This window comes from Cyprinus carpio, chromosome B3 (assembly GCF_018340385.1).
Source record: "Cyprinus carpio isolate SPL01 chromosome B3, ASM1834038v1, whole genome shotgun sequence".
Lineage (NCBI taxonomy): Eukaryota > Metazoa > Chordata > Actinopteri > Cypriniformes > Cyprinidae > Cyprinus > Cyprinus carpio.
Window position 1 is genome coordinate 13,712,232 of NC_056599.1, and position 18,224 is coordinate 13,730,455.

Genomic DNA, 18,224 nt, shown 5'->3' on the forward strand with positions numbered 1-18,224 from the left:
GTTCCTGAAACCAAGAATGAGAATCTGCAATTGACTGTTTTGAATATTCTTGACCATGTGGCTCCTGACATCCGTGGCAAGCTCAGCGACGCACTTGACGTGATGCACCGTGTCGGGAAACGGAACGAGGATGGTGGTCATCGAAGCATAATCATAAGATTCTCAACGCGATCGGTCCGAGACATCATTTGGAAGGCTGCGAAGGACAACGCATACTTGAAAGAATCTCGCCTACGTATTTCAGAGGCATTGATCCCTGCAGATGTTGCTGCGCGTGCAAAGTTATGGCCTGCTGTGAAAAAGGCAAGAGGAGGGTAAGAAGGCATCTTTCTCTGGGCCTTTTGCGTTCATCGACGGTCAGGAAATTGAGGCCTTATAAACTTCAGACTGAACGTTTAGTGATGATAACTGTGTTCGCGCGGATTTAAGGAACTGCTAAACTCCCTCGAGTTCTTTAATGCACTTTAATGTTGCTTTGCCGTTATGTAGAAGACACTACTGATTGGTCACCTTCTACCCTGTTTAAGGAAGTTCAAGTCAACTTAGCCAAGGACTGTTGCGTTTTCCAGCCGTTTAGCTGTGAACTGTTGCACTGCATTTTGCTTCATTTGTTTGCTATGCATTCTTTTGAGTTTTCTTCTTTTAGCTTAGCCTCTCTCAATGTTCGAGGTTTAAGAGATCACACAAAAAGGAAAGCCTTATTTTTGTATTGTAAACGTAGTAATGCAGATTTTGTTTTTGTTCAAGAAAGTCATTCGTGTGAATCAGACTCCAATTTTTGGAGATCACAATGGGGTAATTCAATCTTTATGAGTCATGGATCTAACCGTTCTGCTGGTACACTAATTTTGAAGCACAAATTTAGAGTTGACGTTTTAGAATGTTATTTATCTGATGAGGGTAGATGGATCATTTTAGTATGTAAAACTGAAAATGTGGTATTCATTTTATGTAATGTTTACGGGTACAACTCACGGAATTCCAATGTATCTATGTTCAAAGATTTGGGAGTAAAACTCATTATTATACAATGTCGTTTGATTAATGCTTATTTGATAATAGCTGGAGTTTTAAATGAAACTCCTGATGATGTACTAGATAGATTTCCTTCAAGAACTACCTCTAATGCACACAATAATCTTATTTTATGGTTATGTGAAAATCTTTCTGTTGTAGATGCTTGGCGTTTCTTTAACAGTGGTTGTAGTGGTTTTACCTGGTCCAACAAATATGGATCCCTTAAAGCTAGAATCGATCTCTCTCTTATTTCTCATTCTATTTTGAAAGATGTTATCTCTGTTAATCTCCAGTTTGCCCCATTTACTGATCATATGTTAATTAATTTGGACCTTAAGCAATATAGAAAACCAAGTAGCACAAGAGGTTACTGGAAATTTAATTGTCTATTGGAAGATGCTCCTTTTAATGATTATGTTACTCATCTAGCTAAAACTATGTTTAGTAAAATTGAAGGTGACCCTTGCTTTAGTTGGGAGTTCTTCAAATTTAAAGTTAGGGACTTTGCTGTTAATAGGAGTAAACAAATTAAAAGAGATAAAAATAATAAAGAATTTGAGCTTATTCACAGGTTAGGTCTATTAAAGCCGAAGAATAATCCCAGTAAAGAAGATGGTAGAATATAGAAGATTTGATGTCTTTACTCATTTTCAACTCTTTTAAACCAATTGATAATAAGAATAACAAGTTTATTAAGGCTTATGATGATATTATACTAAAAGAATAATTTTCCTGTTTGTTTTTTTCTTCCTTTTTTTGTGTCATTGTATGTCAATGCAGTGCTATTTTGTATTTGTATTTATTTTGTCTTGCAATAAAAAAAAAAAAAAAAAAAAAAAAAAAACAAAGCATAAATACAAGGCTGACACAGAAGAGCGTGAGCCGCCTGTGTACTACTCAGATTTGCCAAAATAGCGCTATGCTGATTTGGAGAGACACAGAGGAGAGGAATTGTTGAATGAAGTTGTTATTTTTGTTTTCTTTGTGTACAAAAAGTATTCTCGTCACTTCATAACGTTACAGTTGAATCACTGATGGCAGATGGACTATTCTTTCTGACGATGCTTTTCATACTTTCCTGGACCTTGACAGTGTTACTTACTTGGCAGTCTATGGGACAGTCTCAAGCCTATCGGTTTTCATCCAAAATATCTTAAATTGTGTTCCAAAGACGAACGAAGATTAATTTTACGGGTTTGGAATGACATGGGGGTAAGTGAATAATGACAAAATTTTCATTTTGGGATGGAGGGTCCCTTTATACACTCCGTCTTTGCTCCTAGTCCTCCAAAACATTTTTGTAACCCAACAAACATGAGACGTCTATACGACGTGCAGATCAAGTCTAAGGGTGCTTTCACACCTGCCTCATTTAGTTTGGTTGAATCGTACCAGAGTTCGTTTCCCCCTTTGGTGCGGTTCGTTTGGGCAGGTGTGAAAGCAGCAATCGCACTCGGGTGCGCACCAAAGGCAGACCAAACAAGCGTACCAAGACCTGCCTGAAGAGGTGGTCTCGGTACGCTTTCAAACGAACTCTGGAGCAGTTCGTTTGTCGTGAGAACGTGATCCGACCTCGAACAGACCCAACTGCAAAAAGTACTGATCATTTTTGGACTAAACCAGCTGCCGTAGTCAGCTGCGCTGTGCATTATGGGATGAGAAAGTGTTTGTTGACAGTTTGCACTTTAGCATGGCAGCTCGTGGATTAATGCACACCTCCGCTTGAAGTTACGAGCGATGCCCGCTCGCTGTTTGCAGTGCATTAGAACGTTGTTTTCAAGCCGCATCCGCGCTTCATTATAGTAATGTATTGTTTGCATATTGTGGTGTATACAAACAATGTAATAGATTATGGCCAGGGACAAAACCAGCCCGCGCAGTCGTCTCTCCATAGTTGTGTTGTCTCCGTGTTGTTTGCTGGCTTTTCCTCTTATGTTGGAATTTTCCCGCACATAAATTCTGACCAAACGAAAAGCAGTTTAGGAAATACATCATGGCTAATAAATGATGTGGATGTTGTCATGTGACTGCATTTTGGTTCGTTTCAACTGGTTCGGACCAAAGCAATCAGTGTGGTGTGAAAAGGAACCAAAAAAGCTGAAAAATGCTACAATGTATAATTGTTTGCCCTTGGTTCGGACCAAATGAACCGAACTAGAGATGTGAAAGCACCCTAAATTGCGTCGGTCGGTCTGGACCGTATCTGGACGTCTACTCAACGTGCAAATCCGGTTCATATCTGGACGTCGATCTACAACGTCCCTTGGACGTCGATACGAGGTTCAAAACTTGACCGTCCGGCTAAGGATTTTCTTGGACGTCTGTTCAACGTGCAGAACAGGGTCAGGACATCGACAGAACTTTTTTTATATATATATATATATATATATACATATAAATATATATATATATATATATATATATATATATATATATATACATATAAACACAACAAAGCAATCCTTTGATTTCTGATTTAAATAGCACATGAAGCCTACTCTTCTGAAACATTTAGGTGTCATTTTGTAATGTAATATATAATTTTTTAAAAACATAGGCCTAATTAAAGTACCATAATGTGACCATATAAAATCTTACATGGATTTATTTATTTATTTGAGTGGTATTTTTCACTGGAGCATTGACAGAAACAGCAGTTTATATCTGTATTAGATCTATAAATTAAAAATATATATAATTAAATAAAGTTAAATACATTAAAATATATATAAGTTGAGTATATTTAAATAGATAATTAGATTGAAATAATATTATATCCTATTAAATAATTAAATAATAAATATTTAACACATATATTTAAATTAAATGAAATACAGTGTATTTAAACGTGCGCTGGCCACGAGGGGCGTTAACGTGATGTTACGTGAGTGACGTAAACGTGATGGCAAAAAAAAAAAAAAACGTAAACGTAACGTGATGGCGCAAATAACCACGAAGACGGAAGAATACATCTCGGTTACGTATGTAACCACGGTTCCCTGAATAGGGAACGAGATGCTGCGGTGACGTCACCGTATGGGGAACACCTCTCGGTGTGACGAATGTCTGAAGCCCTATACCATCTCGCCAATCCTATTGGCCAAATAGCGCTTGGCACCGCCCTACGCATGCGTACGCATCGTTTACCCGGGTGCCGCGCGCTATTTCGCTCAGATTTCATGAACTGAAGAGAAGAATGCTATCAGGTATGGAACGGCCGGGACTGCAGCATCTCGTTCCCTATTCAGGGAACCACGGTTACATACGTAACCGAAATGTTCCCTTTCATAGGTCACTTCGATGCTGCGTTGACGTCACCGTATGGGAACCCTATACCATAACGCCTGACGTACCTGATAGCTGGGATCCAAGGAAGCATCAGCTCAAGCGGAGAGAACCCGGGAGCCAGGAGCCGTCCTTACATCCAGACTGTAAAACTTGATAAAAGTGTTTGGTGAGGACCATCCTGCCGCAGCACAGATATCAGTCATAGAAGATCCACTGAGGACAACCTGAGAGGAAGCAACTGCTCTAGTGGAATGAGCTCTAACTCCTAGAGGCGAAGCGAGACCGCGCGCCTCATAGGCTAAAGATATTGCCTCCACCAACCAATGGGACATGCGTTGCTTCGTGACAGCATGGCCTCTATTCTTGTGTCCAAAACAGACAAACAGCTGGTCGGACTCACGCCATGGGGCTGTTCGATCGACATAAGTCTTGAGCGCTCTGACAGGGCAAAGACTTAGATCTCCTGATCCTGTCTCAGCAGGGGGTAAAGCCTCCAAGACCACCTGCTGAAAATGAAAGGGGTTCGAAGCGACCTTAGGGACATAATTAGGCCTCGGTCGCAGCAATACCTTCACAGAGCCCGGTGCAAAGTCCATGCACGACGGCGAAACAGAAAGAGCCTGTAAATCCCCAACTCTCTTGAAGGAGGATAAAGCCATAAGAAGAACTGTCTTCAAGGTCAGGATTTTATCCGGTATGGTTTCCAAGGGCTCAAACGGATGTCCTGACAAACCTTGCAGCACAATAGATAAATCCCATGAAGGAACTCGCACAGGGCGGAAAGGCCTCAGCCGTCGCGCACCTTGTAAAAAACGAGAGACCAGCGGATGGCGGCCCACTGAAGCACCATCTATATATACGTGGTTAGCTGTAATGGCTGCCACGTAAACTTTCAAAGTTGCTGGCGTTACTCCATCAGAGAAACGGTCTTGAAGGAACTCCAGTACTGAAGCCACTGGGCAGTAAACTGGATCCATATTACGAAAACCACACCAGGTCTTAAACAGCTTCCATTTGAAAGCATATAGGCGTCTCGTAGATGCTGCTCTGGAATTCATTATAGTCTCGGAGGTTTCCGCAGAAAGACCGGGACATATTAACTCACTCCGCTCAGAGGCCACGCCCACAGTTTCCACAGATCTGGCCTTGGGTGCCAAATCATCCCTCGTGCTTGCGATAGTAAGTCCTGCCTGAGGGGAATCTCCCATGGAGAGCCCACTACTAGACTGACCAGTTCCGCAAACCACGGCTGTGTGGGCCACCACGGAGCCACCAGCAGCAGCTGCTCCACTCTGTCCAGCCGTATACTGGACAACACCGCTGGAATTAGACAAATTGGAGGAAAAGCATACAAGCTGGTCCTGGGCCAATCGTGAGCCAACGCATCCAAGCCTAGGGGCGATGGAGGGCATAGGGAGAACCACAGCGGGCAATGCGTAGTCATGCTCGACACGAATAAGTCCACTCTCGCTCCTCCAAATATCTGCTATAAAAGGCTCACCGTCTGTGGGTGTAATCTCCACTCCCCCTGCTCCAGAGTCTGTCTGGATAGCAGATCCGCTCCGAAGTTCAAACGTCTGGGGACATGAACCGCTCGGATCGACAGAAATCTGTTCTGAGACCAAAGAAGAATACTCCTCGCCAGCCTGCACAGGGGGCGGGAGCGTAACCCTCCTTGATGATTCAGGTACGACACAACCGCCATGTTGTCTGACCTGAGTAGTACATGACGGCCGCTCAGCAGATTTGAGAAATACTGGAGAGCTAGAAAAACTGCCAGTAGTTCCAACCTGTTTATGTGCCAACCGCGTTGTGTCGCCGTCCATACTCCGTGAGCTGGGCGCCCTTGACAAACAGCTCCCCAACCGGTCAAAGACGCGTCCGTCGTGACAGTCTCTCGGGAAGCACAAATCCCCAGCCGAACTCCGGCTAGAAGGAACTCGGTTGACATCCACTGTTTTATTGACATAACACACCTCCGTGTCACCGAAATCGTACGATGCGGAAAACAACGGGGTGAAATGTTCTGACTTTTCGTCCACCACTGAAATGGGCGCATGTGAAGTAAGCCCAGACGGATTACAGGGGATGCCGCTGCCATTAGACCTAAAAGTCTGAGGCACAAACTCACCGTCACTGTGCGACCTACTTTGAAGTGACGCACGCATGACGCGAGAGACTGAACGCGTGGGAGAGATAGTCTGGCTGTCATCGCGCGAGAGTCCAAGTCTATTCCCAGAAAGGTTATCCGTTGAGAGGGGATTAAAACACTCTTCTGGAAATTCGTGCATAAGCCCAGGCTGCTTAGATGATTCAGCACTAAATCTCGGTGAGAGAGTGCTTGAGTCTGTGATTGAGCTAGCACCAGCCAATCGTCCAAGTAATTCAACACACGAACGCCCTGGAGCCGCAACGGGGCCAGAGCTGCGTCCATGCATTTCGAAAAAGTTCGGGGAGCCAGGGCTAAGCCGAAAGGAAGAACACGGTATTGATACACTTTGCCCTCTAAAGCGAATCTGAGGAACTTCCTGTGTCTCTTGATGATCTGAATATGAAAATATGCATCCTTCAGATCGATCGTGACAAACCAAGTGTTTGGTTGAATCTGAGACAAAATGGACTTTACCGTTAACATCTTGAATTTGCTCGTCCTGAGTGCAAGATTCAAACGGCGTAGATCCAATATGGGTCGCAAACCGCCCCCTTTTTTTGGTACAACAAAATAGCGGCTGTAAAAACCTGACTCCATCTGAGAGGGGTGTACTTCTTCTATAGCCCCTTTCCTCAGCAGAGCTGTCATTTCTTGCCGCAGCACCGCGACTTCCTCTGGTTTCACAACCGTGGGAAGAATTCCGCGGAAAGGAGGCGGGCCTTTTCGAAACTGAATGGTGTATCCGAGACGAATCGTGCGTAACAACCGTTGTGAAATGCCGGGCAAGCGTTCCCACGCGGCCCGAAATAGCGTCAGTGGTTTCAAGGTTTCCGCCTTTTGCAACGTTTTCATACGCGTTAACATGCCCGAATACGGAAAGCTCGCAGCGTCCGTAAGCTGGGAAGCGCGTGCGTCAAATTCGTTGAGTCTCGTTGTGTATAATCCTGAAGCGTGTCCACGGCAGGAGTTAATCCAACAAGATGAACATCAGGCTCTGCCGCTAGCGAAAAAGCGGCGGCTGTGTGAGCCGTCATAAACGGGCCGTCTTTGCCAGACCCTTGGAACGTTCCTCGGATTCTGAAGGCTGAATCGCGCAGAGTGTCTGAGGAAACGCCTGACATGGTTGCTCGATCCAATGCTGCTCGAAGCGCCTTTTGCGGCGAGAGTCAATGTTTGAGCGTGGGGACTGCAGTGAGAGGGTTGAATGCGCGAAAAAGGTCCAACAGCGCTCTCTAGTGGAGGGCACAGTCCCTGGCAAGCAGCGAGAATATCAGGAGCTGCTATTAGGAGCCCGAGAACGAGAGGCATTAGCCGTCGAGCTCAGGTCCAATCTTTTCCGCTGTCGCTGGCGAGCCGGTGGAAAAGCCTTAGGACCCCAGTCCTTACGAGGGGCGACATAGGTGAAGGCTCTTCTCGTGAGGCAGCCCGTTGGCGGTTTGAAGAGGTTGAACGAGACCGCGCGGGCGCCTGCCGCCGTTCAATCTCCCTGGGTCTGCGTGGAATCAGCTGGCGGAAAGCGGCTGATTGCTGTTTCGCTGCCCTAAATTTATCCACCACCGACGTAACTGCCTCCCCAAACAAACCGTCCTTAGAAACGGGTGCGTCCATGAGAAAGGATTTATCCTTTTCTTTGATATCGGTGAGATTAAGCCAAAGGTGGCGCTCAACCGTAATCAAACCAGCCATGGAACGGCCCACTGCCCAAGCAGTATGTTTGGTAGCACGTAGCGCCAAATCTGTTGCTCGTCGCAGCTCTTTCACAGCCTCGGGTGTGATGCCCTCCCCCTCGTCGAGATCCTTTAAAAGCTCCGCTTGGTAGGCCTGGAGGACCGCCATAGAGTGGAGCGATGCGGCTGCCTGGCCAGCAGCCATGTAAGATTTCCCAACGAGGCTAGACATGACTCGACACGCCTTTGAAGGAAGGAGGGGGCGAGACTTCCATGCCGTGGCCGAATTAGGCGAGATATTTCCCCATATAATCTCTTCCACCAGAGGCATCGCTGCATAGCCACGGTTCGCCATATCAGAAATGGTGGCGAAATCCGCGGCCGCAGCGTTCGTGATGCGCGCCGAGTAGGGCTGCTTCCAGGACCTCGAAACCTCCTGGTGGAGGTCCGGGAAAAAAGGCAGGGGCCTACGGGGCTGCGCAGGAGCACGACTAGTTAAAAAAAGGTCGTCCAGCTTCGATGAAGGTTGGGCCTCGGCCTTCTCAACCTCCCAATCCAGTCCCAGCTTACCCACCGCACGAGAAACCACATCCAACAGCTCGCTGTAGGAGGGGGAAACAAGCTTCTCCTGTCCGCTAGGAGGGAGAGGGCTGTCCGTATCGGCCATGAAGTCCTCAGACTCTGAGGCCGCGGTGGATAATACGTCGTCGTCATACTGCCCACAACCGAAGGAGATAGCATCGTATGCCTCCGGGGTGGGCTGTAAACCCCCGTCCGAGAAAACGACGGGTTCGACGAAGCTGGTTTCCTGCACTCGGGTAGGGGAGAGTGCGAGCGATGTGGAGAAAAACTCCAGCGCCGCGCTGTCGTCGTAAGTCAGGTCGCACATGTTTCCCCAAGCCATCGCCTCGTGCGGTGCCTCGGCAGCCGCACAAGCGACACAAAAGCGGTTGGACCCGGGGGCGACCTTGGAAAACACTTCTACCCTCGAGCGCAGTACTTTAAGCCGCAGGCCATCACAATGGGGACAAGAGGAAAGGCCACTAAGCGCAGACTGCGCGTGATGTAACCCCAAACAGACTACGCACCTTTCGTGAGTGTCTCCCTTCATGATGAACCTGGTACACGGTTCCTTGCACTTCCGAAAGCTCATCGCGTCCGCGAAGAGGAGTTAGCACTGCTCGAATAAAACCGCTATGGACGCGAGATGATTCCAGGGCACAGATGATTCTCTTTCCTGAAGGAAATGAAATCTGAGCGAAATAGCGCGCGGCACCCGGGTATACGATGCGTACGCATGCGTAGGGCGGTGCCAAGCGCTATTTGGCCAATAGGATTGGCGAGATGGTATAGGGCTTCAGACATTCGTCACACCGAGAGGTGTTCCCCATACGGTGACGTCACCACAACATCGAAGTGACCTATGAAAGGGAAATTCTGTTTATTACAAAAGACTGAAGATAACTGCCGCCATCCTTTAATTTATTTATTTCTACGTTGAGGACACTTTATAAACCTACAGAGATACCGGACCAACGAACGACCTTCACAACGGGACGGAGCTAATTAACGTTAACGGTTACTTGGAAATTCAAACCGTAACGGTCATCTGACAACTGTACACTGAGCCAAAGGTAAGCATAAATGTGCTTTTATTCGTCGTTTTATCAATCTAATGTTAAATTTCACTTCAGTTTAATATTTCAAATTATTTATTTGGATTATAAAGATTATATATTTTCAAATTCCTCTTTTTGTAATTGTACATAACGTTATCCATGTTGGTTAATTTGAGGTGGTCCAAGTTACAGTCTGAGGTAAAATTATGATGATCCTTTTTAACTAAGTTATTAAAATTGGTCACTAAAACAGGTAACTGTAATTTTTCTTGATCAAATAAAGAAACGATTTTAGAACTTATATTTTTTCTACTTTTCAGGACGGGAACAGCAACAAGAGTTTAACTTCTGATTCGTAATCTACACACTCCACTGGTGAGTGTAACACTACTGACACCTAGTGGTTAGTTTTAGTACTGCAAATACAAATACATTCTGTCACTACATTAACAATAAAGTAAGATTTTCAAAACTTTATCTTGTGTGAAGTGTTCTTGTATTAAAACAGCCTTTGTCGTGTATCCTGGATGCTCACGCGAGTCTGTGAAATTAGGCACTTTAAATTAAAAAAAAAAAAATTAAAATCACGCTTTGAAATGATTCCCTAAAGACTAAAAATCAGTCTGGCAGTATTTTCTGATCATATGTTCACCACAGAGGTCAAATGAGCGTTGTGAAGCTATATTTATATTTATAATAATCATTTATATTTATATTTGTGTTTCAGGGCAGTTCATGAAGACAGAGAGATGTTGTGCCGACCAGGACAGTTCCTCCTACCACACCAGACTCTGCTGTATATGGATGCCTGACCACTAGCACTGGACATTTACAACATTTGGTGCCAGGGATCCCTTGCAGAGAAGATTTTTCAAAGACACCCTCAGAATTACAACAGATTTTAAGGCTTAAAATTATTGTGGGTGGGAGTATAATAAACATAATATGATTGTTTTATTTTATTATTATTATTTATTTTTAAATAGTTCCCATTTTTTTAATAATACATTTGTTTAATAATAAAGCACAATATAGGGCTAAGTTGCACCAGGTCAGGAAAAAACACATAAGTTGCATCCGTGTATAAGACACATTTTACTAATAATTTCAGAAATAATTTAAATACTGATAAATAAAACAAACGTTAAGAAACTTAAAAACTACGAACATTGTAAAGATTTTATTTTCCCTCACTTCAAATCATTTAAATTGAATACTATTCAAAACAGAATAAAAAAAAAATATTTAGGCCTATGTATAAAATAAAAAAATTCTAGTGCCATTATTTACAAGCAGTATATCTTTTGTTAATTAAAATGCACTTGCTATCTCAGTTTCTGTGAACCTCATTCTGAAATGTAGAAAACACAGTGGTACAGACAATACCACTGTGTACAGACAGACTTGTCACACAGACATGAGAACTATACTTATAGAAACCTGTAAGTGCCCGCTTTTATGTGTTTACGTTTTGCTTAGAATAATTCAGCACATCTCAGAAGATTAAAAAACAAGACGTGTAGTCTGGAAAATATGGTATAAATTATTTTGTTGACCCCTTTGCTTTGGTCCTGAACCCCAGATTGGAAACCCTTTTTTTTTTATTATTATTATTATTATTGTGCATGCAGATAATATTTAGGCACATGAACACTTGACTATTGCATGAATAAAGAATACCATCTTTAAGAATTTTATGCTAATTGCAGTTTAAATAAAAATTAAAAAGCTTAAAAAGTTAAGCTCCAATAGGTGAACATAATGTGTGGACCCAACTAAACTAAATTGTTTGTTGTTAATTGTTACCCACTGTATAATGAGTGACATTTCTTTTATTTCATGGTTTTTGTGTGAACACACTGTTTCTTTAAGTTTATTTACAAGTACAAAAAGAAATTGCATTGAAATAAACATGATATTTAATTGAATGCAGCCTAAGAGTGTTTATTTTGTCCAGAAACAGTATAAATGACGCCTAAATGAGACTTTATAAGACGTTGAAAATACGTCCAGAAATGACCACATCTGAACGCAATTTTAACCTTCTATAGACGTCCTGTAGACGTCGATATTGGACGTCCAAAAGACGTCGAAAAAAGACGCTTCAGGGGACGTCATTTCAACGTCCGACAAAGACGTTGAAAAGACGTCGATTGGACGTACTTTTGCTCAGCGGGAAGTAAATGCTTTGTTTGGCTTACATAAAAGTCTACAACAGCGGGAGAAGCCAGAAAGTAAACAACGGCTATAAACATAATTAACTTTTTAAATATAACGTTATTTAGCGTAAAATGTATTTTCTTAGAAATATGTGTAAACCAAGTAAAGCGGTAATGTGTTTGAAATCAACCACTGACAGATCATTCGCGCAATCGGTGTCTCCGCCGTTTGTAGTAAATATTCCGTTTCTATGGCAACTGTGGAACTACAACGAGACTAGCCGTTTGATTACGTCATAGAACAGACTGCTTAAAAGGAGCTGAGCACTCTACGTCATAAAACAGACTGCTTAAAAGGAGCCGAGCACTCGCACCATCTTCAGTTTCCAGGTTCAGTGATAATCCGAGCCGAGGCGAGGAGTCATAGAGCAAAGAACAAAGCCGCGAGTCTACAAATACTGTATGGACAGACGCCAGACTATACAGCTAGTGTTCAGTGTTATATTCAGCTATATTCAGTGTTTAGAAAAACAGTTTATACACACTGTCTGTTGTCAGTGTGTATCAGAAAAAGTTTGACAACTGTACATCTGATAATATCAGATACAGTTTGACAACAATATCTGACAGTACTATAGAGTACATCAGACATCATGTCCACACAAAAGAGAGATGTGCACCTGAAGGCTGACATCAGCAGCACCATCTCAGAGAATGGAAATGATCAGGGTGGCATGAATATTTCTCCTGCAACCAATGAGAAGGCAAGCCCAACAGGTGAATGTCAACAGACCATTTGTGGTAAACTGTGGAATATGTGTAGTTTATATATGTATGTGTGTGTATATATATATATATATATATATATATATATATATATATATATATATATATATATATAAGAGGTGTTTCTATATATATATATATATCCACTAATAACAACTGGATGTACTTAATATGTATTCAGACAGCACAACATTATCACAATTAGCACAATCTTACAAGTTAGACTAATTATTCATGTTTAATCTGTGGTTAGAGGTGTTTCTAATAGCTTAATAAAAACATTTCTTCTTCTACCGGAAAATATTACAGTGAGGAAGAGCAACAAGACCTCTGCATTCTTCCGAAGAACATGGAAGACTGTGAAAAAACCCTTTCAGAAAAACAGCGTGGAGCCTACTGGCATCTCAGCACAGCCTGTTCCAGAGCCATCGTGTGTACCAGGTCCTCAACCAAAACTTCAAGTGGATCTGGTTGATGCAGAACAATTGTGTGTTGCAGGCCCAAGTGGTCCTAAACCTCAAGTGACAACAGAGTCCACACAAAAGAGAGATGTGCACCTGAAGGCTGACATCAGCAGCACCATCTCAGATAATGGAAATGATAAGGGTGGCATGAATATTTCTCCTGCAACAAATAAGAAGGCAAGCCCAACAGGTGAATGTCAACAGACCATTTGAAATACATTACTACAGTGAGATGCAAACAAAAATGTGGTACAATTTGAAATATGTGTAGTGTATATATGTGTTTCATCTGTTGTTAGAGGTGTTTCTAATAGCTTATTATTTGCTTTTCTTCTTTTATCTGAAAATAAGTGAGGAAGAACAGCAAAATCTGTGCATTCTTCCAAAGAAGATGGAAGGCTGTGAAAAAATCCTTCCAGAAAAACAGAGTGGAGCCTATTGGGATCCCAGCGCAGCCTGATCCAGAGCCATCGTGTGTCCCAGATCCTGAAGCAGAAGCTGAAGTGGATCTGGTTGATGAAGAACAGTTGTGTGTCGCAGGTCCAAATGGTCCTGAACCTCAAGTGAAAACAGAAACTCAAGTGACAACAGAGCTGTCAATGTTACATAACAATTTCCCTTTAAACATTTTCCAACTGGAGCGTCGCATGTGCAAATGTAGAGTGCAATGGACACCTGTCACTGAGGTGTGGCCCAGTGTCTTCATTGGAAATGAGTAAGTCAACACACTTCTTTCATATTGTTTTTTAAAGAGCAGGTCAGATGGGTTTTTGAAAAATCTCTCTTTTACAGTTTATAACGTAGCTATCCTTAAATCCAATCTGCAAAGTTGTTAATCCAAAAAAGTGCATGATAGATAAAGATATTGTCTCTCAAAAGAGAGAGTCGGTTCTGAATCGCCGTAACGAGTCATTATATGTTCGACTCTTTTGCCTGTTTGCCTGTACGTCACTGTGAACACATTTGCATAATCCCCGCCTGCCCGCGAAATACGAACAGAGTCTGATCTGCCCACAAACACTTTTGCTATTAGTGCGTTTACATCATGTTGAGAAGACCCGGTGTTCACGGATACCACAGAAATACAATTCGAACCTTTTGTTGTGTGCTTGTCATTTTATCAAGAACTGCTTCTCTAATCTGGGCTTTTATCTTCATTGGCTTCTAATCTTCTTGATTTGGACTAACAAGCTCTCTGAGCCATGACCTGTAAGTAGTACGATTGATACGTTAGGTGTACATTTTCAATTGAGTGCTCAAAATATAATTTTGTTGTGCCAATATGTGATGTATACCTAGTGCAGCTTTAGGTTTCCAGGTAAAGCACGATATTACTGTCTTACTGAAGTAGTTCTAAAAATTCGCAGTGAACCTAAGAATATCTTGATTATTGTAGACTGACATTGTTCAAATTACTTTGTTTAATAATAAAGAATGTAGTGTAGCACACAGACTTTATAATAATTGTGAAACTGCTGTTTTATTGTGCTGCACTGGCAGTTACAGGGTTAATGCGGGAGAGATGAGTGATTTCGGCTGGTGCTCCTGTGATACAACTGTTCTGCGTTCTGATCAAAAGTCGTTTTTCAAACATTACAGTAGACATATTTTGGTTTACAAACTGTATTGTTTAATCAGTTAGTCACGTTAGCACTCGGCTAACGTATCCACCTAGTGTTCACAGTTTAGCAGCTAAACTTTAGCTGTGGGCACGATTCGCTTGCATAAGTGTTTTTGTATTTTATATCATTATAAGAACGGATTGACTATATTATTGTTTTATGTAAAGGTGCTTTGTCAATGGTAGCGCTGGCTAACTGGCTCAAGGACTCATCTCTGTGCCAATCACAACAGGTTTGGCCAGCTGACCAATCAGAGCAGAGTAGGCTTGAGGAAGGGAGGGGCTTGCTCCGAACTTGCTTGAAATGAATCATTTCCTAATCATTGGCAAATGACTCTAATATTAAATGTATATTCTGAGAAAATTACAATGTTTTCTGACCTTAGATGCATTTAAACCTAATGTAGGGGACTCCAATACAATATTAGGACACTTTAAAATACCATCTGACCTGCTCTTTAAGTTCTTCACTGTAAATCCTATTTAATGAAAGACTAATCTAGGCTGTTGTGTTCTTGTGCAGAGAGACAGCAATGGACCGAGTCAAACTGAAGGAGATGGGTATTACTCACATCCTGAACACTGCGGCATACAAGGAATATCTACAAGGAAAGATCGATATAAAGGCAGAATATTACCAAGAAATGAACATCACTTACTGTGGTGTGCTTGTAATGGTTGAACACCGGTTTGACGTCAGCAATGACTTATTCCCAGCTTCGGAATTCATCCACAAGGCCCCGAGTAACACAGGAAGTAAGAGCTGACACACATACACAATTTATCATCCATCATTTATCCTACACATCCTGACAAACTGTGTATGGATGAATTTGTTTTGAATGTCTTTCTTTTCTTTTTTTCTCAGATAAGTTGTTAGTGCACTGCATGGATGGCGTCAGCCGCTCTGCCACATTTTTTCTGGCATACCTGATGATCCACCATGAAATGTTGTTGGAGGATGCCATCGACCACGTCATAGACAAGAGATGGATCAGGCCAAACAGGGACTTCTTGAAGCAGCTGATAACCCTCAATTCAAACCTCGTAACACAGCGGAAACTACAGCTAAGAAAACAGATCAACAAAGATGAAACAAAAAACGAAGAGGACCCAGTTGCACAGCCTGTTCCAGAACCATTGTGTGAGCCAGGTCCAAGCATACCTAAACCAGAACCTCAGGTGACAAAAGAACTTTCAGTGTTAGAAAGTCATGTCTCTCAAAGCGTCATTCAACTTCAGGATCGCCTGGATGAATATACATTGGGCTGCACACCTGTCACTGAGGTCTGGCCCAATGTCTTCACTGGAAATGAGTAAGTCTACAACACATTGACTGCCACATATGACATATAATACAGTATGAAAAGGAATCAAACAGCAGTCATATTTCTCTCACTGTCAGAGTTGTTTTATAATTTTACATTGTGTATCCCCTTTAGTGAAAGACTAATCTAGACTGTTGTGTCCTTGTGCAGAGAGACAGCAAGAAACTGAGCCAAACTAAAAGGGATGGGTATTACCCACATCCTGAATGCTGTGGCTGTGGAGAAGAGCTTGAAGGTCTTGTTTGAAATTCCAAGCAAGAAAAGCATCAGGCCCAACATAGGCTTCTTGAAGCAACTGACAATCCTCAATACAAACCTCAAAATTCGCCGAATACTTCAGTTGAAAAAAGAGCACAGATAAAAAACAAATAAAGCAAAATAAAAACAAATATTTAAGTTACAAATATGTAAAATCAATCCATTTGGTCAAAATAAAAATGTGTCTAAATTGTATTCAAATGCCTTGTATTCAGTCTTGCTTTGCACAACTGAGGCAGCTAACAAAGATTAAGTCATTTCTTTCTTTTGCAGATTTAGAAAATGTTATTCATGCTTTTATCTCCTCCAGACTTGATTATTGTAATGCACTTTATTCTGGTACCAAAAGGCGAAACCTCCAAAGACTGCATCTGATTCAAAACACTGCTGCTTGGCTTTTAGAACATACTAAGAAAAGTGACCACATTAAACCAATTCCCTCAATGATGGCCTGAGTTGTAGAATTGATTTTAAGATTTTACTGCTTGTTTTTAAAGCATTGAAGGGTCAGGCTCCTGCCTATATTTGTGATTTGTTAAGTCCTTATGAGCCTGATCACATTTTGAGATCGTCTGTAGGGCCCATTTATGGTTCCAAAATCTTGACTTGTCACTAAAGGTGACCGCGCTTTTGCTGTTTGTGCCCCTAAGCTGTGGAACTCCCTGCCTAGGGATCTTAGGCAGGTAAGCATGGTATCCTCTTAAATCTCTTCTTAAGACTCACTTTTATTGTATGGATTTTTCTCAATCTTGATGGTATTAGTTGGACTGTTATATCTTCTTGTAAAGCACGTTTGTCGGAGATAGTGGAAAGGCACGTACCGAACAGCGATGACTAATCTAAATGCCTCTGATTGGCCATTGCACTCATAAGCTCAACATAATCATGTGTGATTGGTTATAATGCTGAAAAACCACATAAAAAGAAATCTGATGCCCAGCATGAACAGATATAAATTTAATGCTGCAATCTAGCCTTTTCATTTCATTTTCTATCACTTTATTCGCGACAGCCCTAATACATTTAGTTTAATTGTGCAAGGGTATTTGTGTCCAATTTTTGCTTATAGCCCGTTTTTTTTCGACTGCAGGTCTAAATTCCTTGGCCAGCGGAAGTCCTTGCCAACCCTTAAAGGGATACTCCACCGCAAAATGAAAATTTTGTCATTAATTACTTACCCCAATGTCGTTCCAAACCCGTAAAAACTTCGCTGTGCTGATGCACTATAGAGCTCGGGCGTAGACGTTATGGAATGGTGCATTGTGGGTAACGGTGGCCATTTTAGAGGCAACGCAAAGCCGGTTTGTAATAAGATAATAGCGTAGCCAGCCGGTCTCCAGAAAAAGTTATGGAACGTGACAAAAAAAGTTGGCTATACCATATACGGACAAACTTAATAATGAAGCCAAACAACGCTACTTAAAAAAAATCGAGGTTATAGGCAGAATCGATCCCTATGAACACAATTAAACGAGGAGAAAAACAATCGTTTCGCACTAAGGAATGTTAATGTTAACCAAGCATCAGTGGTGACACACACACGCTTGTCAGATTTTGCGAACTATGAAGCTTGTCTACTTGTCTACACTTCAGGAGTAATTACTCACCTATCATACGTGCAATAATCCACTGTTTTCGTCCGGTAGTTCTGTAATCCGGTATAATATTGACAAACGTTCACCAAAACAAGACACTTAACTTCCTATTTTTGAAGTTCGTTCCAGTTGTGACGTCGACCTCGCCTGATTGGTGATAAATTTTATTAATATTATTTATTTTTTTATTGTTTACTTAAATGTTCTGCACTTCTGCACTTGTTCTTATTGTTTACTAATCCATGTTCTGTACACATGTTCTTATTGTGC

General features: G+C 42.1%; 1 protein-coding gene and 1 long non-coding RNA gene across 3 annotated transcripts; both read left to right on the forward strand.

The window, feature by feature from the left end:
* Positions 1-9,495: 9,495 nt before the first annotated feature.
* On the forward strand, positions 9,496-11,328 carry LOC122136494. 2 transcript variants are annotated; one of them, XR_006154171.1, is made up of 4 exons: positions 9,496-9,758; positions 10,064-10,118; positions 10,471-10,672; positions 10,795-11,328. It is a non-coding gene; the product is annotated as an uncharacterized LOC122136494 (long non-coding RNA). The 2 variants fall into 2 exon arrangements; XR_006154172.1 differs by lacking the exon at positions 9,496-9,758 and having other exon boundaries at positions 9,948-10,118.
* A 1,023-nt stretch (positions 11,329-12,351) lies between these two features.
* LOC109064737 (protein phosphatase Slingshot homolog 3-like) lies at positions 12,352-16,671 on the forward strand. The gene is made up of 5 exons (XM_042719796.1): positions 12,352-12,679; positions 13,504-13,867; positions 15,297-15,529; positions 15,642-16,089; positions 16,252-16,671. Exons 1-5 carry the CDS (start codon positions 12,556-12,558, stop codon positions 16,268-16,270), a joined length of 1,188 nt encoding a protein of 395 aa, XP_042575730.1. The 5' UTR covers positions 12,352-12,555; the 3' UTR covers positions 16,271-16,671.
* Positions 16,672-18,224: the final 1,553 nt, after the last annotated feature.

What these genes read in the sequence shown, in the direction of transcription:
- LOC109064737 (XM_042719796.1), top strand. Translation starts at nt 12,556, where the DNA reads ATGTCCACACAAAAGAGAGATGTGCACCTGAAGGCTGACATCAGCAGC. An exon ending in TGAGAAGGCAAGCCCAACAG is followed by an intron (nt 12,680 to 13,503) that starts GTGAATGTCAAC and finishes TCTGAAAATAAG; the next exon opens with TGAGGAAGAACAGCAAAATC. An exon ending in GGCCCCGAGTAACACAGGAA is followed by an intron (nt 15,530 to 15,641) that starts GTAAGAGCTGAC and finishes TTTTTTTCTCAG; the next exon opens with ATAAGTTGTTAGTGCACTGC.